Below are 24,913 nucleotides of genomic sequence, written 5' to 3' on the forward strand. Positions count from 1 at the left end.
AGTTGTTGTTTTCTTTAGTTTATTGACGTGAGAGGAGTTTTGCACTTCGCTTTCACCGCGACTCTCCGCACAAATAGCCGATTTGCTCAGCGCTCAACTTGAGCGGTGAAACATCATTAAAGTTCCACAACACAAACATCCATCTGTGTGAAATAAACATCAAATCCACTCTAAAATACCACATGTATCTGTGTTTAGCTGGATGTACACGTGTGGTGTTTATGCAGCTCGGGGAGTTGAAAAAGCTTTACGCTTTATTTTTCACGTTAAACGTTTTCCGTTCTGTCCGGGTCACTTTTATCACGTAATATCACACAATTCACTTTTTTAAAGGCGCTTTGAAAATATCAGCAGCAAACTGGCTCAAAATGTAATCAGGTGAAGTTTAAAAGATAAAAATGCAGCATTAAGCTCCATATGAGACACCAGCGGACGGCATTTTTGCTAACGCTATGCTGTACAACATGACACGCCTACTGACGGACATCACGGTTCGGGCTGAAAAACCAAGTATTCTGTGGTGCCAGATTGGCCCGCTAGTTCACTGTCTGGAACCTCTTTTTTCCGGTGGAAACACGCGGAACCAGTTCAAAATCAAGTTTGGGAACCGGAACGGGCTACGTGCCGCGTCGGTGGAAAAGGGGTAATAGAGAAATGGTCATGAGAAATAGTGAGGCATTATCATTCTGGTGAAAGAGAAATGGTGACACATTCAATCCCAGCAACACTGTAACTGTCAAGTACGGTGGTTGTTGTATCTTAAAGGTTGCTGTCTTGCTGCTAGTAAAACTGTTATATTACAGAAACTAGATGAGATCATGATAAGAAATGATAACTTAAACATTTGTGAATCTTCCAGCAGGATAGTGGACACATATCAAACCTATTTTTGAACTAGCTTAGAATTATGCATTGGCATAGTCTTTCTAACCTTAACCCTAACAAGCATAAGTGGACTATACTGATAGACTGGGCAAGTTTGTGCTAAGAAAACAAAACATTTTGTTAAACTTTATCAGTTTCACTAGAAGAGTAAAAATGGGATGTGCCAGTAGCTTGTTAAAATGGTCTGCTCAACCATTTGGTTGAGTTACTTTGAGTCTAAATACTACGGTAAAATAAGCTGTATTTAAATAAACTTATTTGGGCTGTATCTACTCCCTGGATGACATGTTAAACGCAAAAATATTGGTAGATGACACTGTTATTTTAAGAAAGCAGCCGGATCGTGATCCGCATTATTAATTTGGCACAGTTTTTACTCCGGATGCCCTTCCTGACACAACCCTCCCTATTTATCCGGGCTTGGGACCGGCACTGCAATGCACTGATTTATGCATCCTAGTGGCTAGGTACCTATAGGACTTTTTTTTTCTCCCCTTTTTCTCCCCCTTTAGCGCGTCCAATTGCCCAATTTGCATCGTGCTTCCTCTCTGCCTCTGCCGATCCCTGCCCTGACCGAGGAGATCGAAGCTAACCCACATCCCCTCCGACACGTGAGCAGCAAGCCGTATGCATCTTGCCACCCACACATTGACGAGTGTGATGCCACCTAGCGTTGCGTGCGGAGAGACACACCCTAAGAGCACTCCTTCCTCATCTCCGTGTAGGCGCCTCTAATCAGCCAGCAGAGGTCGTAACCGCACCACTCTGACAGAGAGAGACCCACTTCCAACCTTAGTCCCGCCCGTCTGAACAACAGGCCAATCGTTGTTCATACAGCCGCCCAGCCTCGGTCGGTAAGGCAGAGCTGGATTTGATACGACGTACTCGAGATCCAGCTCCGGTTGCAGCGTGTGTTTTTACCGCTTTTACCGACAATTCTGCATGTTTTTGGACTGTGAGAGGAAACCGGAGCACCCGGACAACATGCAAACGCCGCACATAAAGGACCCGGACCGCCCCACCTGGGAATCGAACGCAGGACCTTCTTGCTGTGAGGCGACAGTGCTACCCCCCAAAAAACTAAGGAATGCAAATAAATATTTTTTAAACGTTTAGACAAAAAAGCATTTGTGAGGTCAGGCCCTGATGTTGGCACAATTATCTCAAATATGATCAGTGGGGTTGAGATCAGGGCTCTATGCAAACCACTGGAGTACCTCCACAACAAACTGTGAACTTTATTATTTATAGACTTTTCTTTTTGCTTGAAGACACAGTGATACTGAAACATAGTGTATCCAAAAAGTTAAAAGCATTGTATTGTTTATAAATGTGTATTTTTTATACCTGTTAACAATCGGTGTGGCTAAAACACTTGAATCCATTAACTGAAGTAATATCCACATACTTATGACCATATAGCGTACGTGTCCCTTTAGATTATCAATGCATTAATAAAAATATGTTTTTAGCTTTCATATGAAAGAACTTTAGTAAAGAATGATGTTGTCACTGCAGAAATGTCACGTTTCATTACGGCCGCAGCTGCATGGCTTACATTGGTGGTGTATGTTCCATAGGACGAGGAGTGGGGGTCAATGAGGTAAGGTATCATGCATTCAGTGCAATTTGGATCTAGTAATGCAAATCTAGTAGTTAAGGTTAATGTTAATGCTACATTTTTTGTGCTCAGTTTGGTGGGACATGGACAATGGCTGCCTCTCTCTCTCAGAGCTTGGCACAGAATCTGGGCATCCAGTGGGACCCTGTTAGCAGGAGAAGTATGTCTGAATCTGTGTCATACTACATTCTACTTTATGAAGAACCCCCAGGGCACTGAATGGCAGATTAGTTAATTTGAGCTGATGTGTGTCTCTGGTTTGTGTCCATACAGAGGAGTGTGGCTGCATGGACTCCTGGGTGGGGTGCATAATGGAAGATACTGGGTACCTACACTCACAAGCATTGTTTTTCAAGTTGTGCTACTGCCATTACTATTCTATTATGTTTAATCCATAATGGCCATCAAAAATATTGTAAACATTATTGTTCTAATAAGAAACTTGTTGATGCTGGCCAATATCATAAACACATGAATATAAATATATTTTTCAAATCTTATAAATGAATAGAATGGGCATTTGGGTGGTGCACTCTCAGTGCCACTCACTGGCCCGGATAAAATGAGGGTTTCTAATTCTAATTTTTTAAATTTGTATTCACACGTGTAGAGTGCAGCATCCACGCAGGTTCTCCAAATGCAGCATCACAGATTATAAGAACTTTCTTCTCAGAGGAGGAGCTTCCTGTCTGTTCAACAGGCCCAATAAGGTGATCATATCTTACTTAATACACATAAACACTAATAAAGCAGAACCTGTTTCAACCTGTGACCAGTGACATTTATTGAAGAGAAAATGCTGTTAAATCCTATCTGTCCCTATGTGAAAAAGTAACTCCCTCTTTAGCTTCTAAATCAACCAGTTCACTAGGCAAGTGGGCATAGTTTTACCTGTTAACAGGCGAAACAGGCTAAAAGGTTTCAAAAAGCAGCACATGATGCCACATTCTGAAATTCATATACCGATGCGAAACAAAGTCACTGAAATTTACAGTCTGCAAAGGTTTACAAAGCCAAAGACTTACTAAGGCTCTGGGATTCCAGAGAACCACAGTGAGAGCTATTATTCACAAATGGAGGCAACTTGAAACCATGGTGAACCTTTCCAGGAGTGGCCAGCCAAGAATGCATTAATGACTCATCATAAAAGAACCTAGACAAACATCTATAGACCTACCGGCCTCACTTGCTTCATTTTTAAAAAATCTTAATGACCCCCCAAGTCTTTTGGGATTATATTCTGTGGATCGATGAGTCAAAGTTGGAACAGACATGGGTCCTGTTACATCAGGCATAAAGCTAACACCACTAAACTAACAACATCAGTTAAACATGGCGGTGATAGTGTGGGCTACTTTGTTTTCTCAGGATCTGGATGTCACAATATTATGCTCTCTACCACAAAATCCTGAAGGAGAATGTCCACCCATCAGACCTTAAGCTCAAGAAGGCAATGTCCTAAAATAAAATGATAATTTTAAAGCTGAATTTTGTGTTTACCCATGTTGTCTTTATCTTATATTAAAATTGTTTAGAAGATCTGAAACAGTTAAATGTGACAAATTAGCGAAAATAGAAGAAATCGGGTGAGGGCTTATACTTTTTCACAGCCCTGTCCATAGAAACAACATTTTAAATTAAACACATTGCCCAGGCGTCAACTCTCTGGCTTGTAGGCCATTTGCAGCCCACAACACCTGAAGGCATAACCTTCACTTATTTGCTACAGGTCTATTATTTCTATAAAATGTATGTCTGTGTGCTACTCACTGGACTAGCTTTAGGCCACTACTGGGACATGGGCAGCACAGCTGATAAAATGGCCACATAAAATGGACATTGATAAAAGACTTCTCATAATAAGAAAGCTTTATGTGTCTGTTGGCAGCTGTTTGAGGCTACAGAGTGCGGTAATGGCTATGTGGAGGTAGGAGAGGAGTGTGACTGTGGAAACAGGATGGTGAGTCAATAAACTATAATTAATTTCTGTTATTACTTTGTTGTGGTAATTAGGTTGACTGGTAATGCATGGTCTGATTACACTTGGATCTTGAAAGATTCTTGTTTTAGCATTCCTCCATGCTTAATATGGAGGCGGTTGAGGCCGCTCGCCCTGTTACAATTGACCAAAATTTTATGTTGATATTTTAACTTTCTGTGTTTCCTGTAAAATGTGGCAGAGCCACTACAGGGAAAATTTCCCCACTTTGACCAGGTTACACTAAGGGTAAATACTAGATAATTAAACACTAGTGAACAGTTCTAGCTGCCAGTAATTTAAATATAAAAACCACTATGGTCATTAAAATCAAAGGGGGGATAACGAACATAAAATAAACCACATTTATCAATCATTTATCAGGGTGCAAATAAAAAAAAACATGTAACAACATTTTAATATCAAGAATATATAATAGGATATAGCAGGGACATCCTTCGCCTTATGCCAAGTTCACACTACACGACTTTCCCAGTCGTCAGGTCGCTGTACAGTTCACACTACACGACTGAATCTTTTGCACTCGGGAGTCTTTCAGTCAGTGTATATTTCACACTACACGACTGATCGGCGATCGGGGGTTTCACACTACACGATTCATCACCAACTGGAATCGCAGGTGAGCTTCTCTACGTTTAGTCACGAGAACAAACGCGAGAAGTGACCAATGGTTTAATGATACCACGTCCAAAAATGCACGTCAACAAGTAGCGAGTGATCAAAGTTTGTGAGCTGATGTGCAGCGTAAAATCAAAGAGGAAAATAAATGAATCTGAGTGGATTTGGCAACACAAACAGTATAGATGGTTCTGTAGTAAGTTGGAGGTTAATTAATAATTTTGTAATGCAGCGTGGGTGTTATGTTTTGTAGAGGATCAAATCAGAAATACTGTAAAACGTGTGTGTGCCGGTGTATCCTGATATAAACTATATCCTCTCCTGCATTTCCCCTCACGCTGTATCCTGCGTTCTCATTGGCTGTTCGACATGTCACTCATTTCCAGTCGTACATCTGAGATCAGATATCTGGCTTGCTAGAAAACTCGATCCAGTCGCCGAGCGGTCGGCGAGCCGGTCGGGTCGAGTTGTTGGATAGTTCACACTTAGCGACTGAGAGCCGAGTTTTGATCGCCGAGCGAACGCTGAGTTGCTCCCGACCCGGAAAATCAATCGCCGACCAGTCGCCGAGCGAAATCTGGCCAAAAATCGTGTAGTGTGAACTAGGCATTAGGAACAGTAGTCCAAACTTAAGAAATTCACATAAATATTGAATGATGCTTAATTCAGATAATTGTGGAAAACATGGACTTTATCCATGTGTTTATTATACTCTTCTAATATAATTACATTAGGGAATTCCTAAATAACTTTTAAATGAATAAGAAAAATACTTAAGTTGGTAATTGCTAATGTTTTCAGGCACTTTATTACACAGTATACAGCGTGAAATGAGTTTTAAAGAAGCTTGTATAAGTAAATGAAGTTATATAAAATATGTGTATTCATATATACTATATAATTCTGCAAATGCTGCCTCCACAACCTCACTGGAAGCAGCTGACAAAATTCAAAAGATAACAAGTCACTGTCTAAGTTTATGGAGAAAAAAAGATGCAGACTGCAGTGCTGAAAATGATCCACCATCTAAATAATACCTACTCTGTGGTGGTCCTGTGGGGGTCCTGACCATTGAAGAACAGGGTGAAAGCAGGCTAAAAAAGTATGTAGAGAAACAGATGGACTACAGTCAGTATATATATATATATATATATATATATATATATATATATATATATATATATATATATATATATATATATGCTACAGAGATGTTAGTAGATAAGATTACTAACCATTGAATGTTACAAAGTCTTGTCTTTAATAAACTAACAGTACAGTAAAAGCATCCATAATGTAAACAATTCTCTCTCTCTCACACACACACACAACATTATTTTTTTTTGTTTATAGTTTATAATGGATTTTCTAGAAATCAAATTCAAATTTGTAGAGTTTAACCAAATGTTTCTGGCATGGATTTTGAATGAAGTAGTGACATTATTTTATCTAATTTTGCGTTGCACCAGTAAAGGTGCTACGCAGGGGCGTCTTTTTTGCACAGCATCCTCTAAGCTCATAGCAGCATAAAAATCTATAACTTGTGTGCTGAGATTTCTCCAGAGCTTTCTAGTCGTTCCAATTATAATATCAGTGGCATAAACTGGCCCTATTTATATAGAAATTTACATTTTAGTAGGGCTGTCAAACGATTAAATTTTTTAATCGCGATTAATCTCAGAATTTCATATAGTTAATCGCGATTAATCGCATTAAATAAAATCTGTGTAAATGTTATAGAAAACAAGGTTTTTTAAGTGAAATGTGAAAAGTGGACGTTTCTACACGAAGTGAGTGTGTTTTGACCCTTTTGGGGCTTCCATAGTTCATGGACTAGCGTGCTTGACTCCGGTATTCAGTGCCGTAACAGATTAAGTTAATAAAGTGTTTTGCTCCCGACAACTTGTGAATATACCGTGTATTTATTTCTTTATTATGCAAGTGCATCCCTACGACGCTCAGTTATATTATTTTAACAAACCGCAAATGAACAACGGTGGCAAGTCCGACATTAAAACGTTGGTTCTACCAGTCAAGTCTCAACATGAACTAGAATTTGCATTAACGGCACTATTTTTTTTAATCGCGTTAAATTGAGATTGCGTTAATGCGTTATTATCGCGTTAACTTCGACAGCCCTACATTTTAGACATGATGCTTTTATCAAAGCAGCTTACTATTGTGACCTAATACAATGCATTTTCAAACAATTAAAGGCCAAGGGCATTTCTCATGGGCTCCACAGTGGCGGGGCTTAAAACAGAGATCATCCAATCAATAGTTAAGTACCTTAAATAGCTGAGACATGTCTTTGTGATATTTTTTGAAAACACACTAATAACTTACGTACATTGACTCTTTTTTAACTTATAAATGTGTTCCTATCAGTCTGTCACAAAAAAATAAATGTTGCAGCAAATATTGGCACCAATATGTCCTGTACAAGTGAATGTAACTGCAAAAAGCAGTACAAATTGTGTATGTGTGTGTGTGTGTGTGTGTGTGTTTTGCAGGAGTGCTATAAAGACTGCTGTAAGAAGTGCTCTCTGTCTAATGGTGCTCACTGCAGTGATGGGCCGTGTTGCAACAGCACCTGTCTGGTAATAATGTATCACCTCCTATTGGTCGTCCTTGCAAAGCTACTGGAGGCAAAAAAGAAGAGCCTTATTTACAATCACAAAAAATATTTTGAGCACTTTGGAATTACCTGAACTATTTTAGTCACAAGACAAACACATTCTAGCTAACGTTCTTTTTTTGTATTTAGCCACACTGAATAATCATTCATGTTTACAAACTAAAAAATGTTTAGAAACCTCTGGGCTAACAGAAAGTAAAGTAAAGTAATATGAAGGGGACAGTGGTAGCATAGTGGGTAGAGCTTTGGGCTATCATCTGGAAGATTTGGCAGTTCAAATCCAGGCTCTGCTATGCAGACACTGTTGGGTCCTTGAGCAAGGCCCTTAACCCTGTCTGCTCCAGGGGCGCCATATGATTGCTGACCCTGCGCTCTGACCCCAGCTTCCAAACAAGCTGGGATATGTGAAGAAAGAATTTCATTGTACTGTACATCTGTATATGTATATATGACAAATAAAGTATATCTTCTTCCTCTTCTTCTAAAGGTGTAGATATACCCTGCCTAATGAAAAAGGCACACATTTACATTTTCAGCATTTAGCAGACGCTTTTATCCAAAGCGACTTACACAATGAGTGGAACACGATGAGCAATTGAGGGTTAAGGACCTTGCTCAGGGACCCAACAGTGGCAACTTGGTGGTGGCGGGGCTTGAACCAGCAACCGTCTGTTTACTAGTCAAGTACCTTAACCACTGAGCTATCACTGGCCTTTTTAAGTCATGTTAAGTCATGTTCATTATCTTAATAGTTTAATTAAAAAAATTGATTATATTGTCTTAAAAAGAACAGTACTTACAGAAGATAACTGTACACTAAATGCATCCATAATGAAAACTATTTTCACACACACGCGCGCACACACACACACACACAAAACATAAACATTTTGGGGTTTTTAAAGTCTATTATGGGTTTTCTAAAAATTTTATCACAAATCAGTTCAATTTCTAAGAAAATAAAAAACATAATGTAGAACAGATTAACCATTAGGAGGTGCACTTCTCAGTGCACGCTCAGTGCCAAATTAGATATGCAAGCCAGAACAATCCACTGTGGCTTCCCCTTAATACAGAAGCAGCAGAAAGAAAATAATTAAAGGAGTTGTAGCTGGAGTTGTTTTCATGTTGATATGGATTCAAGCAGCTTGTAGAAAGCCTGTGAATGTGGCTGGGTTTGTCTATTTTAGCTCTTACAAAAGCCAAATTTTGCAAACATTTTAACCACAATTGTGCTGCTTTGCTTTATGATGCCTGTCAAATTTAATTTCCCTTCTTTAATAAGTCTGCACTCTCAAATGTTTATGAAGTATTGGCTCTCCTGGAATTCTGTCTATATTCTCTGATTTTTTTGTTCTGCTTTCTGTTCCTCAGTTTATTCCCAGGGGTTACAGCTGCCGCTATGCTGTAAACGACTGCGACATTACAGAGACTTGCTCCGGAGATTCAGGACAGGTTACTGTTTCTTTTTCTCAGGCCCCCTTAATCAGCTATGTTCTATTATTATCTATTCAGTAATATTATTTGTCTTTGAGATAAATACTACATATTAATAGATATTTCTGTCCTATAGTGTCCCCCAAATCTTCATAAGCAAGATGGATACCCTTGTCAGATCAACCAGGTGTGGTGTACAGAGTGTATATGGATGTCCTTAAGTTAAATACATGAATATAAATATTGCAGGTGTTGGAATGCTCTTAGATTAACAGCAGATATTACCTCCTTTTGCTCCTCCAGGGTCGTTGTTACAGTGGTGAATGCATGACCAGAGACAACCAGTGCAAGTACATCTGGGGTTCAAGTAAGCTACACTACCTTGGACTAAATGATTAGTCTGAGGCAAATGAAATTACTGACCATGCCACTGGAACATTATGTTCTCTTTGTGTGTCTCTCAGAGGCAGGGGGATCAGAGAAGCACTGCTACGAGAAGCTAAACACTGAGGGGACGGAAAAAGGAAACTGTGGAAAAGATGGAGAGAAGTGGATTCCTTGCAACAAACAGTAAGTGGCATTATTTAACCATAATAAACTGCTGATTGGATTTTAGGCACTTTGTTAAATTATCTGTAATGAAATAGTTAAACACACTGGGCTTCTTGTTTGAAGTTTAAAACCAATACAAATTAATTGCTTTGTTCTTTATTGCGATGTCTGTAAAGTCTGTGTATGTTGGGGCATAGTTATAGATATTTTGTATTTATTTTCATTCTAATTTTTTGCATCTTAGTCAGGATACTTCCACTTTATCAATTCACTCTGGCAACCTCTGCCATCTGTAGAGGCAGGAGGACCAAGTTTGTTTGTTTGTTTATTAGGATTTCAACGTCATGTTATACACTTTGGTTACATTCATGACAGGAACGGTAGTTACTCATTACACAAGTTTCTTCAGTTCACAAGTTTTATATCAAACACAGTCTTGGACAATTTAGTATCTTCAATTCACCTCACTTGCATGTCTTTGGACTGTGGGAGGAAACCGGAGCTCCCGGAGGAAACCCACGCAGACACAGGGAGAACATGCAAACTCCACACAGAAAGGACCCGGACCGCCCCACCTGGAGTTCGAACCCAGGACCTTCTGGAGGACCAAGTAAATGCATTTACACTTGAACAATCTGGGAGCCTAATTGAATTAGCTTCATTCTATTCAGGGTCACGGTGGGCACGATTTACTGGGCGAAAGCTAGGACACACCCCGGACAGGTCACCAGTCCATCACAGGGCAGAGAATATACAAATGAGCATTATTTTGTATAACATCAAACTCTTATTAAATTTTGTATGTTTATATGTATCCTATTTAGATGAAAATGCATCAACTACATTACATTGCAATAAATCCATTTATGTAAAAAAGCCTATGTAGAATGTTATCGATAATGCCAGTGCAAGATAAAAGTCTTTAAAAATAAAATTTAATTATGAGCATAGTGGATGAGTAACTAAATGTGTTCTTGCTGTTTGGTATATATAATGTATCAGTGCCTGAAAATGCCTTGTGCAACAGGGTTAAAAATGGATTCCTTTTTAAGATTAATAATTATAATTAGGTTGCTTAGATGGGTAGCACTGTCACCTCACAGCAAGAAGGTCCTGGGTTTGATCCCCAGGTGGGGCGGTCCGGGTCCTTTCTGTGCAGAGTTTGTGTGGGTTTTCTCCGGGACCTCTGGTTTCCTCCCACAGTCCAAAAACATGCAGTCAGGCTCATTGGAGACACTGAATTGCCCTATCGGTGAATGGGTGTGTGTATGAGTGTGTGTGTATGTGTGTCTGCCCTGCGATGGACTGGCACCCCATCCAGGGTGTTACTGTGTGCCTTGCGCCCATTGAAAAGCTGGGATAGGCTCCAGCACCCCCGCGACCCTGATTAGATAAGCGGTTATGAAAGTGGGTGAGTGAGTAATTATAATTAAAACAATAATTATAATTATTAATTATTATATTCTAAAAATGGTAATTGTTTTCGTGATTGTACTTTTGGGCCGTTTAGCGACAAACCTGTTGTATCCTTGTATACAGCCCCGGTTCTGGACTGCTTTGCTTGGGGGGGCAGTAAAACCTAATGAGGGGGCATGTTGATAGTCATGTTTTTGAAGCCAGAAATATATTCAAGGCTTGATTTGTGCATGAATGATGACAGCCAAGCTATTGATACTGGCTTAAAGTGATGTATGAGGTAAAGAAATAAAAATGCATGTTTTCGAACTTAAACTTAAAACCCAATGATTAAAAAATACATGTTGATTATGTAAATGGAGAAAAAAAAGATTATCTAATTGTATTTCATTTTAATACGCCCCCTTAATTAAATTGCCATTACTAATAGAACAACTCTATTTCTTGAAAGGCTTTAATACAAATTTAAGTCAAAGCTGACAAATGTACCTACACACAGACTGAGAATATTCAAACGTGGAAATAGGAATGAGTGAGAATATTTATATTATTGGGAAATTAAAATATAAAGAAAACAAAAGAATACTAATTCTGTAAAAAAAAAGTGTTTACCAGTATACCTGCCTCTCGCTCACACTAACAGAACATATACTGCCGAACTGAACTGTTTGGGGCAGTCTGCCGATTTTTATATGACTCAAAGAGCCAATCAGGAATAAGCAAGGAAATATCTTCACACTGTAAAACAAAATGCATTTTTGTGATTGGTTCAGAGATAATTTTAAAAATAGCTGTTGCTTGCATTGTGCTTGAGGGGGCAAAGACACAATTTGGGGGGGCAATGCCCCCCTCAGCCCCCCCCTAGCGCCGGCCCTGCTTGTATACCTGTCACTGATAAAAAAAAAAAGTGTTACTATTATTTTTCCTGCACCCCTATCATTTATAAATATACTGAAGGCAAAAACTTGTGTAACAATCCTGTAACATTTGTATATACGTATAAATACCTCTTTCCAATAATCTCTGTCCACAGTGATGTTTTTTGCGGATATCTGCTGTGCACCAACATCGGTAGAAACCCCAGAATTGGGACATTGAAAGGCGACATCACCCCCACCACTTTCAACCATCAGGGACGACTGGTAGACTGCAGGTCAGAACCAGTGCTTGTCTATAGAAAGGTGGTCCATGACCAATTTACCTGTAATTTAGATTTAATTACAGTCAAGCTTTTATATAGTTTATGGAGCTGATTAAGGCAGTGGTTCCCAAAGTGGGGAAGGGGGGTGCAGCAGGCAAATGAATTAGGCAAGTTTGAGCATTGCTAGCATAAGTGGTTCAAGTTTGTAAGAGTTTTGCAGTAAAAATTTAAGATACGTAATGCTTGGAACTTAAAAAATATTCTAAGCTACAAAAGGGTGGACTACAGAAAAACACTGGATTAAGGACTTAAATTGCACTTAAAATGCACCATGGATAATTTAAGCGAGGTGTATTTAAAAATCTATTTTATTTTTTCTGAACCTGGATGAGAAAAAAAATAGACAATGTGTAGATCAAAACTCATTTTCACCAAGGACCACATCTGCATTATAGTGGCCCTCAGTAACGTATCCAGTCTGCATTTTAAGTCTTGGACAGTTTGTAGTTTTTCTTGAAGGCTAAATTCTGTTTGGTGTCAAAATGCCAAATTTATACTGTATATATATAATGTATATCTACATTTATATTGTACTCCTTTACCACAGACACGGCCTCATAATACAAGAGACGTACCGTTTTTTCTTCTTGAAGCACAAACTTGTATTCACTTTCCCATCTTTCATTAAATTTCCTCCTTCTGCTTCAATTTTCGCTTCTTGTACATTTTGGGATTATTTGTAAATATTTCTCAACATCACTTGTTGGAAAACCACCTCAGTTAAACGCTGATGTGGAAACACTGACATCTAGTTGTGAGATGCGGTCACTTTGCAGGTCACAAAATCTACATGCATTGTGGGAGATGCAGTTTATGTACGATTTTACAGTGTATTTTAAGACAATCATACGTCTTTTAAGCTCTCTGGGCCTTGAGTTTGACACATGTGGTGTAGATAATGTAGACAGTAGTGGGTAGTTTTTCCTGACTACTGAATTTACTGATAATAGGGAAATTAATATATTTATTCTGCCAGTGCTTTTGATTTCAAGCCAAACCTTTTATTCCTGTAGTGTTCTTCAAGTGCTTTAGTAATTCCATAGACAAAGAAAAAGCAGAAGCAGTGGCCTCTTTTTGCTTGACTGTAGACAGTGTGTCACTGGTGTGTATTTAACTTCTAATTAATGGTGTTTTGCTTTCACATTTTCTCCCAGGTTTAGATAGCAGTTTGGGTTTTTTTCTGACCTGGCCAGAGACTGTAGACTATTTAATGTGCTTGTTACTGGGTGTGGTCGAACTGGTTCTGTTGAACACTGATTATCAACAAGTTAAAATGTTAGCTACTCTATGTAGATTTTTTACCTAAAAATTCTGCAGCAACTTCACAATAAAAGTTTATTAAATGTTGGGTTTATTTGTTAAATGTGTTAGAATCACTTTCTTAAAGAAAAAGAACAATTAAGTCAAGAAATGCCATGACATGTATGTATTCACGTCAGCTGTACAATCATGAATAAAGGTCAGTCTTGTTGTAATGTCTTGTTTTCTTATATTCTACATTCTTTTTTTTAATCTAATTCAACATGGTTCTATTCTTATCATCAGTGGTGGTCGTGTGCTCTTGGATGATGACACTGACCTTGGTTATGTGGAGGACGGGACACCGTGTGGCCCCTCTATGATGTGCCTTGAGCGGAAGTGTTTGCCCATTTCCTTCTTCAACCTGACAGCCTGCCCTTCAGGGCCAAATGAACGTGTCTGTTCTTCCCATGGCGTGAGTTGCTAAATATAACCAACTTCTAACCAGATGTTTAAGTCTTGTTTTACCTTGTAATCCAAATCCCCAACCTTAGTTATACCAAGCTTAGGTATCAATATATTAAGTACAATGACTGTACACTTTAGTAGGAACACCTGTCTTAAATGTACATACTGTATATTGTCCATTCTGTGAGCTACACCTAGCATAAAGATGAATTGTGTGAGTATATTAGTTGTGAGTCATTCTCAGACTAACAGCATAATAACATGGGGTTGCTCACTCGTCAAGGGCTGTTCCTGATATGATGGTCAAAAAAGTGCTGCAACACCAGATAGTTCAAGAGATAGTACTTCCAAAGAAAGCAGGTTGCCAACAGAGGAGCTGGCAAGTCTGTGAGGGAAAAAACTGTGATAAATAGAAACATTATCACCTTGAACAATTTAATGCTCAGTTGAGCACAAGTGGCTGTCAGTTAAAAGAAACTGACACATCTGTTATCTGCACTGCCATGCCCCATCTGCCAGCCATTTTTTGAGAAGGCAGAAAGACAAGATTCAGTAAACAAACACCACCAACCTCCATGGCAGCCATTGTGTTACTGTAGAAACTTGGCTACAACATTACATAAAAATAAAACAATCAAGTATTGTTATTACACACAGTTGTAATCAACCCCAAGCTGCTCTGTTATTATGAGGGTTCTTCAAAAAGTTAACCCACGCCCCTTCTGACACGTGGGCATCAGCCGTATGCATTTTGTCACCCACACTAGGTGAATGCATATATGCGAATCAGCCTTGTGTACAGAGAGACACACCCTGATCCGCACTCTTTCCCCGCCTCTGTGCAGGCACCATCAATCAGTCGGCAGAGGTCGTAGTTGCATCAGTTACGAGGAGTCCCTATCCAGCTAAATACCCCACCCCTATATGAACAACGGGCCAATCCGGATGGCAGAGCTGAGATTCTATATGATGTATTCGAAATTCCAGCTCTGGTGTGCAGTGTTTTTACTGCTGCGCCACCTGAGCGGCCAGCAAAAAAATTTTTTGGTTGAACCACTGCTGTCACATCATCATCACATGAAAATCTTCTTCCCCTTAAAGCTTCTTTGAGTGGTCCGAAAAGGTGGAAATCAGATGGGGCTAAGTCCGGACTATAAGCTCTTCCTCAGTCTCTCAGACACGACCACTTACTACTCCAACCAAAATATAAAAGTGCGGAATTTTTTTGAAGATCCCTTGTATATCATATGTAGCTATAAAATAGAGAGCTGGTGGAGCATTTTCATTCTTATCTCCCTTAACCCTATCAGTATTGTTCTATAGAATCTATTTTCCTTTATCTATCCTTAATTCCCAGGTGTGCAACAATGAAGCCACATGCACCTGCGATACCACCTGGGCTGGGACAGACTGCAGCATGCACGACCCACCAAAAGAACCACCTGTAGTTGAAGACGAGGGTCCCAAGGGTTTGTCACCTTTCCTAGCCTTATTTCCTTTTTTTGACCAGACAGCATTAACAAATATAAACCATCACCCATATACTAACCACAAGTTAAATTGGGTTTCAGCGTGACAAGTGACAGGACTTGTACAATGATTCTGATACATACGAACTCTTAGCATGGGGCTTTAACTTGCGTTTTCTCTTCTGAATCCCCCCTATTTCCTCTGCGCAGTGAGCGTGGCCACTAACAGGCTGATAGGGGCAGTGGCAGGGACCATTCTGGCCCTGGGGGTGATTTTTGGAGGCACTGGGTGGGGCATAGAGTAAGCACTTCTTATCCCTTTCAATGCCAGTCTCCCAAGGAGCGGGAGATCTTGTGATCCCTTGTTTGCGTGTCTGTGTGTTTTCCTCCCAGTGGTTTTTGTTCGTCGTCGTTGTCGTGCCTGTGCCATGTGATTGATCAGTGTTGTGTAACCTGCTGGATCGATCAGTAATTATAATGTTCTCCCTTTTCTTGATTGTAATCACTATGGATATGATCATTATTACTCTGTGATGCAGTGTTGCAGTGCTCTCCTTTTTGGTCCATGTGGGGCATTTACACACAGATAAACCATAACATATAGAATGGATTTAGGGTGAAAGAGTTGGTTTTATAATTAAACAGACTTGCCTAATTATGTCATGAACTTCTGTAAAAGAATATTCCAGTCCTTTTTAACCAGATCTTTATCCACAGCTTTTTTTTAAATGATGGGCAATTACCACATAAAAACCCTGTGATTTAAAAACACACTAACAATGATAATGGTAAATGTTGTTTGTTACCCTTTAAGGCTAGTAACAAGCTTAGAATAAGTATGTAAACTCAAGCTTTTTTAACCATGTTGTTGAAAGGGTCTTGTAGCAGCGGTATGTTTTTTTACATTTAAAGTATGACCATTGCATTGTTTACATCAACCATAAACTTGTTGAACATCTTATTCTAAAACCACAGGCATTAGTAATAGTAGATATTGCACCCCTCAATTGCAGCTATACAGTGTATCACAAAAGTGAGTACACCCCTCACATTTCTGCAAATATTTCATTATATCTTTTCATGGGACAACACTATAGACATGAAACTTGGATATAACTTAGAGTAGTCAGTGTACAACTTGTATAGCAGTGTAGATTTACTGTCTTCTGAAAATAACTCAACACACAGCCATTAATGTCTAAATGGCTGGCAACATAAGTGAGTACACCCCACAGTGAACATGTCCAAATTGTGCCCAAAGTGTCAATATTTTGTGTGACCACCATTATTATCCAGCACTGCCTTAACCCTCCTGGGCATGGAATTCACCAGAGCTGCACAGGTTGCTACTGGAATCCTCTTCCACTCCTCCATGATGACATCACGGAGCTGGTGGATGTTAGACACCTTGAACTCCTCCACCTTCCACTTGAGGATGCGCCACAGGTGCTCAATTGGGTTTAGTCCATCACCTTTACCTTCAGCTTCCTCAGCAAGGCAGTTGTCATCTTGGAGGTTGTGTTTGGGGTCGTTATCTTGTTGGAAAACTGCCATGAGGCCCAGTTTTCGAAGGGAGGGGATCATGCTCTGTTTCAGAATGTCACAGTACATGTTGAAATTCATGTTTCCCTCAATGAACTGCAGCTCCCCAGTGCCAGCAACACTCATGCAGCCCAAGACCATGATGCTACCACCACCATGCTTGACTGTAGGCAAGATACAGTTGTCTTGGTACTTCTCACCAGGGCGCCGCCACACATGCTGGACACCATCTGAGCCAAACAAGTTTATCTTGGTCTCGTCAGACCACAGGGCATTCCAGTAATCCATGTTCTTGGACTGCTTGTTTTCAGCAAACTGTTTGCTGGCTTTCTTGTGCGTCAGCTTCCTTCTGGGATGACGACCATTCAGACTGAGTTGATGCAGTGTGCGGCGTATGGTCTGAGCACTGACAGGCTGACCTCCCACGTCTTCAACCTCTGCAGCAATGCTGGCAGCACTCATGTGTCTATTTTTTAAAGCCAACCTCTGGATATGACGCCGAACACGTGGACTCAACTTCTTTGGTCGACCCTGGCGAAGCCTGTTCCGAGTGGAACCTGTCCTGGAAAATTGCTGTATGACCTTGGCCACCATGCTGTAGCTCAGTTTCAGGGTGTTAGCAATCTTCTTATAGCCCAGGCCATCTTTGTGGAGAGCAACAATTCTATTTCTCACATCCTCAGAGAGTTCTTTGCCATGAGGTGCCATGTTGAATATCCAGTGGCCAGTATGAGAGAATTGTACCCAAAACACCAAATTTAACAGCCCTGCTCCCCATTTACACCTGGGACCTTGACACATGACACCAGGGAGGGACTACGACACATTTGGGCACAATTTGGACATGTTCACTGTGGGGTGTACTCACTTATGTTGCCAGCTATTTAGACATTAATGGCTGTGTGTTGAGTTATTTTCAGAAGACAGTAAATCTACACTGCTATACAAGTTGTACACTGACTACTCTAAGTTATATCCAAGTTTCATGTCTATAGTGTTGTCCCATGAAAATATATAATGAAATATTTGCAAAAATTTGAGGGGTGTACTCACTTTTGTGATACACTGTATAAGCCTTTCATCATTTTCCATACAGTGTGTGTGATTTTAGCTAAAAATGACAATTATGAGGAGGTCAGTAATGAGAAGGCCTGTGACCTATTCCAGTGAGGTGGATGTCCAGTCTCTGTGGAGATGTATATATACTGTATATGGTTTGTTTGTGGTAATTGCCTATACAAACCCTCAATTCCAGACAGTTGGGACAGTACGTAAAATGCAATTTAACAAAACAGTAGAAACACAAGATATTGTTAATCTTATCCCATTATAATGTTAATCTTATTACCTTTTTGTTTTTTGTTTTTTCCTATAAATACAGTATATTTTATTTAAATAAAGGTGGGATGAGGCAAATTAAGAAAAGATACCATTGTAAAAGTTTTAAATTTTAAGCAAATAATGCAATCATAACTTGGTACAAAAGAAGCATCCAGAAAAGCAAATTAAAAAAATGGACTGTGCCTATTTCATAACAATTGTGGATATATTAAATGTTGGGCTGATGGTGGATTCTTGTAATACACATTTTGAAAGCTGGAGGGTGAATTTGTCAAAGTACCCACACATTTTTACCATTGAAAGCACCTACAGTGGGTATGCAGGCACAGGAACTGGACATCGGAGGTGAATCGTTAAGACGAATCCTGTTTTCTACAAGATAATGATGATGGCCAGGCACTTGTGCATAATTTTCAAGTGGAGGAGATGGCACCAGGATGCACTGTAGGATAATTCACCGTGCAAAGTCCTGGTACCAGAAATTACAGAACTTTACCAGATGTGTTGTGAAGTTTATATGTTAGCAGATCAGAGCATTATAGACTGTTTCTGTTCCTCACTAGTCTTTTACAGTTTAATACAGTGGTCTTCAACCACTGGGTCATTTATTACCAGGCCGCACAGAAAGAATAAATTATCAGATATTGCAACAAAAGCAATGAAAACACTGCTTCCATTCCCAACATCCAATCTTTGTGAAGTGAGATTTTCTGCAGTGATGGCAACCAAAACAAAGTTACAAAGTAGGCTGGACATAAGGAAGACACTTTGGGTGTTATTGTCTCCTATAACCATCCCACCCACCACCACCCACCAGGTGGGAGTGTCCTGGTGCAGCAAAAAAAAAAGCTCAGAGTTCCCACTGATTTTCCATCATTGGTGAGTAGTATCGTTATGCACTTTGTGTTTTTTATTATGCTCGTTGTATACTTTCATTTTAAATCCTCCCGCTCCCGCTGGTCCATTAAATTGTATGAGGATAAATTGTATGAAACCGGTCCATTGTGCAAAAAAGGCAGGAGACCACTTGTTTACTACAGGTCATAAAATATTTTTGTTTTAAAAAGCCTTTTGCATACATTTATGTTTAAAGAGAGGATTGAGGTTTGTACATCAAATATACTGTAATAGAAGTTTGGTTGACAAAGACTGGAGTATTTCTTTACTACTGCACTGTAACCAGGTCCAGAGAGTGCAGAAGTGTGACAAATGAACTTTTTAGATGAACTGAGTTGCTTGTTCAGACATTGTGTGTGTATGTCTGTGTGTATGTGTGTGAACACTCACTAGTCACAAGCCACAAAACAGCCCTGTCCTGAGCTATACTGCATCATAACAAGGGGGGTTAACATATTCATGAGCCCTGGCCGAGTACAGCCTTTTTAATCCCCCATCCAGTACGTTGGAAATGCAGGCCCTTAAATGACCACTTTCTTCTAGGGCTCTGTGTAGTCTGCTTTATTTTCCTGCAGGTTGAAACAGTGCCAAGCTCCTTATAAATGTGTTTGAATAATAATGACTTAGATTGTGTGTGAGCGTGTTTAAATGTGTGTACAGTGTATCACAAAAGTGAGTACACCCCTCACATTTCTGCAGATATTTAAGTATATCTTTTCATGGGACAACACTGACAAAATGACACTTTGACACAATGAAAAGTAGTCTGTGTGCAGCTTATATAACAGTGTAAATTTATTCTTCCCTCAAAATAACTCAATATACAGCCATTAATGTCTAAACCACCGGCAACAAAAGTGAGTACACCCCCAAGAGACTACACCCCTAAATGTCCAAATTGAGCACTGCTTGTCATTTTCCCTCCAAAATGTCATGTGATTTGTTAGTGTTACTAGGTCTCAGGTGTGCATAGGGAGCAGGTGTGTTCAATTTAGTAGTACAGCTCTCACACTCTCTCATACTGGTCACTGAAAGTTCCAACATGGCACCTCATGGCAAAGAACTCTCTGAGGATCCTAAAAGACGAATTGTTGCGCTACATGAAGATGGCCAAGGCTACAAGAAGATTGCCAACACCCTGAAACTGGGCTGCAGCACAGTGGCCAAGATTATCCAGCGTTTTAAAAGAGCAGGGTCCACTCAGAACAGACCTCGAGTTGGTCGTCCAAAGAAGCTGAGTGCACGTGCTCAGCGTCACATCCAACTGCTGTCTTTGAAAGATAGGCGCAGGAGTGCTGTCAGCATTGCTGCAGAGATTGAAAAGGTGGGGGGTCAGCCTGTCAGTGCTCAGACCATACGCCGCACACTACATCAAATTGGTCTGCATGGCTGTCACCCCAGAAGGAAGCCTCTTCTGAAGTCTCTACACAAGAAAGCCCGCAAACAGTTTGCTGAAGACATGTCAACAAAGGACATGGATTACTGGAACCATGTCCTATGGTCTGATGAGACCAAGATTAATTTGTTTGGTTCAGATGGTCTCAAGCATGTGTGGCGGCAATCAGGTGAGGAGTACAAAGATAAGTGTGTCATGCCTACAGTCAAGCATGGTGGTGGGAATGCCATGGTCTGGGGCTGCATGAGTGCAGCAGGTGTTGGGGAGTTACATTTCATTGAGGGACACATGAACTCCAATATGTACTGTGAAATACTGAAGCAGAGCACGATCCCCTCCCTCCGGAAACTGGGTCGCAGGGCAGTGTTCCAGCATGATAATGACCCCAAACACACCTCTAAGACGACCACTGCTTTATTGAAGAGGCTGAGGGTAAAGGTGATGGACTGGCCAAGCATGTCTCCAGACCTAAACCCAATAGAACATCTTTGGGGCATCCTCAAGCGGAAGGTGGAGGAGCGCAAAGTCTCGAATATCCGCCAGCTCCGTGATGTCGTCATGGAGGAGTGGAAAAGCATTCCAGTGGCAACCTGTGAAGCTCTGATAAACTCCATGCCCAGGGGAGTTAAGGCAGTTCTGGGAAATAGTGGTGGCCACACAAAATATTGACACTTCAGGAACTTTCACTAAGGGGTGTACTCACTTCTGTTGCCGGTGGTTTAGACATTAATGGCTGTATATTGAGTTATTTTGAGGGAAGAATAAATTTACACTGTTATATAAGCTGCACACAGACTACTTTTCATTGTGTCAAAGTGTCATTTTGTCAGTGTTGTCCCATGAAAAGATATACTTAAATATCTGCAGAAATGTGAGGGGTGTACTCACTTTTGTGATACACTGTATGTATGTGAGTGTGGTATGTCGGTATGTGTAAGTCAGTAAGGAACTGTGCCCCTAGATGTTAAGTTGTATATAATTTTTGACACCCCAACCATAAGGGTTAACATGCTACTATATAAAGTGTACCAGTGATGTTTTTTATTAAACTCCCATTGCCTTGTACAGTTAAAGTCAAAGGTTTACACACGCATTTGTAAGGGGTGTGTATTTCATGGCTGACTTTGTATTAAAGCAACTGCATTTTGTAAATGTATTTGGTAATTGATTAGAACTTATACTTCTTTTGTCAAGTTGTTATATGTTAAATAAAAAAAAAATGATATAAATATATACACATGCCGCTCAGGTGGCACAGCAGTAAAACACACACTGAACACCAGAGCTGGGATCTCGAATACATCGTATCGAATCTCGGCTCTGCCTGCCGTCTGGGCTGAGCAGCCACATAAACATGGATTGGCCTGTTGTTCAGATAGGGGTGGGATATAGCCGGATAGGGTCTCTCTCATAACTAATGCAATTACGACCTCTGCTGGCTGATTGATGGCACCTGTGCAGAGATGGGAAAAGAGTGCTGTCAGGGTGTGTCTCTCTGCACACAGTGCTGATACGCATTGCACTCGTCAAAGTGTAGGTGACAAAATGCATACGGCTGCTGCCCATGTGTCGGAGGGGGCATGGGTTAGCTTAGTTCTCCTCAGTCAGAGCGGGGGTGGAGAGGAAGCATGACGCAATCAGGCAACTGGACGCGCTATAAGGGAGAAAATGCATTTATAATATAATATATACACATACCGGGCGTTCGGGTGGCACAGCTCTAAACACGCTTACCCTCACTACTGAGATCTCTTGAGTTAGAATTTCAGCTCTGCTATCAACCAGCCAGGCAACTACACAGACATTATTGGCTATGTCTGAGGGAGGACGGGCCGAAGGGATTCTTCATTGCTGCTGCAGTTGTGACCTCTGCTTGCTGGTTGATGACTGTAGTGCTCTTCACGTTAGTATCCCAAAGTAGCTCAAGCACACTGAGGGTGGGTGAGCAGCAAGTCTCAATTTGGTGAGCTCTTAGTTCAAACAATGTACAGTGATCTCTTAAACGGTTAATCATTAACATCCATTTCGTATGAAAAAAAATGCAGAAATGCCAAGACATACATATTCCTTTTAAGTGTTCGTAAACTTTTGACCTCAACTGTACACACTCTGAAGTTTGTGCCGCTCAGTTCTCATTTCAGAAACAGACAGACTAGCACTGAGCGCAGCAGCAGTCATGCAACTCAGCAGCGCAAGAAAACTATAACATCCTTTTTCATTTCATGTGTGTGCCACCCTACACAGCTTACATCATGTCTCTCTTCCATCATACCCCTCTGCAGGTCCTAGCGCCACCAACCTTATCATAGGTTCCATCGCGGGGGCCATCCTGATGGCAGCCATAGTGCTGGGTGGGACGGGATGGGGATTTAAGTAAGAGTCACACCGCATGCTTTTTACTGCCTGCCAGCCTGGTACAGGCTAAAACATCTGAATACACACATGCACACACAGAGCAGCACAAACAAATACTTCAGGGCCTGAGCTTCTGCTACAGATTATGAGTTTTATAAACCATAAATAATCAATGGGTTATTTTCATATCCTTAATCCTTCCAATTTCATCAAAACATTGTAAAAATAATTTATATGCATTTTCTCAGTGATTCCGATAGCCTGCTAAAAGTGACCTAAATAAATAATTGAGTGAAATAATTTACTAATCCTTTTATTATTATTGTAAAAGCTTGTGTGAGTATTAATATGAACAATCATATACTCACTTAAATACCTGAGTGTCATAAAAGTAAATTTCACATGAAATTAAAATGATTTTAAATAATTTAAGCATTATTCCCTTTCTATAAAAAGAACATTTGGCATTGTCTAAGCTTTTGTGGACTGTAGCAGAACCTCCAGAAGTCTGGCCCACCGCTTGAGATGCATGCGTGCTAAATGATAAAATAATTATAAATTCATTTATCAAATGATGCTATTGAAATGGCAGATTATACATTTCTATAGAAAACTGAAATATGTTAGGTAACAGTAAACAAATTTCAGATTTCTTTTGTCTGTTGCAAACTAGATGTGTGAAATATTGAATATTTAATTGTGAAATATTTTATTTAACCATGTGATTTTATAAGTGTTTAATTATATAGCTTTCACAGTTACACTGGATCTTCAAATGATTTTTATTGCTTAAGCAAGTGCCTGGGTTTTAAAAATTGCTCTTGTAAAATGGGTTAAATACATTGTTGTTTATGTTAAAAATGGAACTTGCAAAAAAAGTGCAAATTATGCCCCCTTTTCAAACTACAGTGTGGTACAACATGGTACAATACATGGTACAACAACAAAATGATACTAACATAATATTAAATAGAAGCTATGTATAGAAACAAATATTAAAATATAAAAAATAAGATAGCTGGGTAATAGCAGATATTTAAACAAACTTGAGAAGTGGATTGAGTATAGCAGATATTCAAAATAAAAAACTGTGGGGGGCGCCCAGGTGGCGCAGCGGGATATTCCACTTGCACACCAGCACAGAGTTTCTGAACTCCTCGGTTCGAAACTCTGTGTTGCTACAGATCGGCTGGGTGCCATCTAGCGGGCATAATTGGCAGTGCCTGCAGCAGATACTAATTGGCCACCGTATCTGCAGGGTGGGGGGTGGACTATGTGTGGGTGGGTGGGTCCTCATACGCTGTGTAAGGACCCTGATTGGCGGAAGAGACACCTGTGCGGAATGCAGGGGCGAGAAGAGGAAGGCTGTGCACGTGTCGGAAGAGGCGTGTACAGCGACGTGCTCTCCTCGGATGCAATCTGGTATCTCTTAGCAGCGGAAGACAAAATTGAATGCGCTAAATCGGGAGGAAAATGGGGAGAAAATGCATTTAAAAAAACATTTTTTAAATAAATGGGCGCCATCTAGCGGCCATAATTGGCAGTGCCTGCAGGGAGGGATAACCGGAATATGTATATATCCGCTGTGTAAGGACGTTGATTAGCGGATAGCGGTGCCTATGTAGGGTGCATGGGTGGAAAAGGGTTCCATTAAGGGCTGCGTACGGGTCGGAGGAGGCATGAGCAGCCATATACCCACCTCGACTGCAAAAAAACGGGGATCCCCAGCAGCAGAAGACAAATTGACAATGACAAATTGAAAAATGCATAAAATATAAATAATATATAGCTATCAATAGCTATCAAGCTATAGTTAGTTCTTAATGATGGAGCTCACAT

At 40.2% G+C, this 24,913-nt stretch overlaps 1 protein-coding gene across 1 annotated transcript in view; it reads left to right on the forward strand.

Annotated features, from left to right (window-relative positions):
- Positions 1–24,913, forward strand: part of adam23a (ADAM metallopeptidase domain 23a) — a 50,883-nt gene that overhangs the window by 21,300 nt on the left and 4,670 nt on the right. Inside the window, exons 12-25 of the mRNA XM_062997674.1 lie at positions 2,404–2,488; positions 2,579–2,666; positions 2,780–2,831; positions 3,117–3,216; positions 4,395–4,466; positions 7,637–7,723; positions 9,136–9,216; positions 9,335–9,385; positions 9,502–9,565; positions 9,663–9,768; positions 12,200–12,319; positions 13,913–14,081; positions 15,432–15,543; positions 23,002–23,092. Coding sequence (XP_062853744.1) covers positions 2,404–2,488; positions 2,579–2,666; positions 2,780–2,831; positions 3,117–3,216; positions 4,395–4,466; positions 7,637–7,723; positions 9,136–9,216; positions 9,335–9,385; positions 9,502–9,565; positions 9,663–9,768; positions 12,200–12,319; positions 13,913–14,081; positions 15,432–15,543; positions 23,002–23,092 — 1,278 coding nt within the window. The remainder of the gene's footprint in view (positions 1–2,403; positions 2,489–2,578; positions 2,667–2,779; positions 2,832–3,116; positions 3,217–4,394; positions 4,467–7,636; positions 7,724–9,135; positions 9,217–9,334; positions 9,386–9,501; positions 9,566–9,662; positions 9,769–12,199; positions 12,320–13,912; positions 14,082–15,431; positions 15,544–23,001; positions 23,093–24,913) is intronic.

This window comes from Trichomycterus rosablanca, chromosome 6 (assembly GCF_030014385.1).
Source record: "Trichomycterus rosablanca isolate fTriRos1 chromosome 6, fTriRos1.hap1, whole genome shotgun sequence".
Taxonomy (NCBI): Eukaryota; Metazoa; Chordata; class Actinopteri; order Siluriformes; family Trichomycteridae; genus Trichomycterus; species Trichomycterus rosablanca.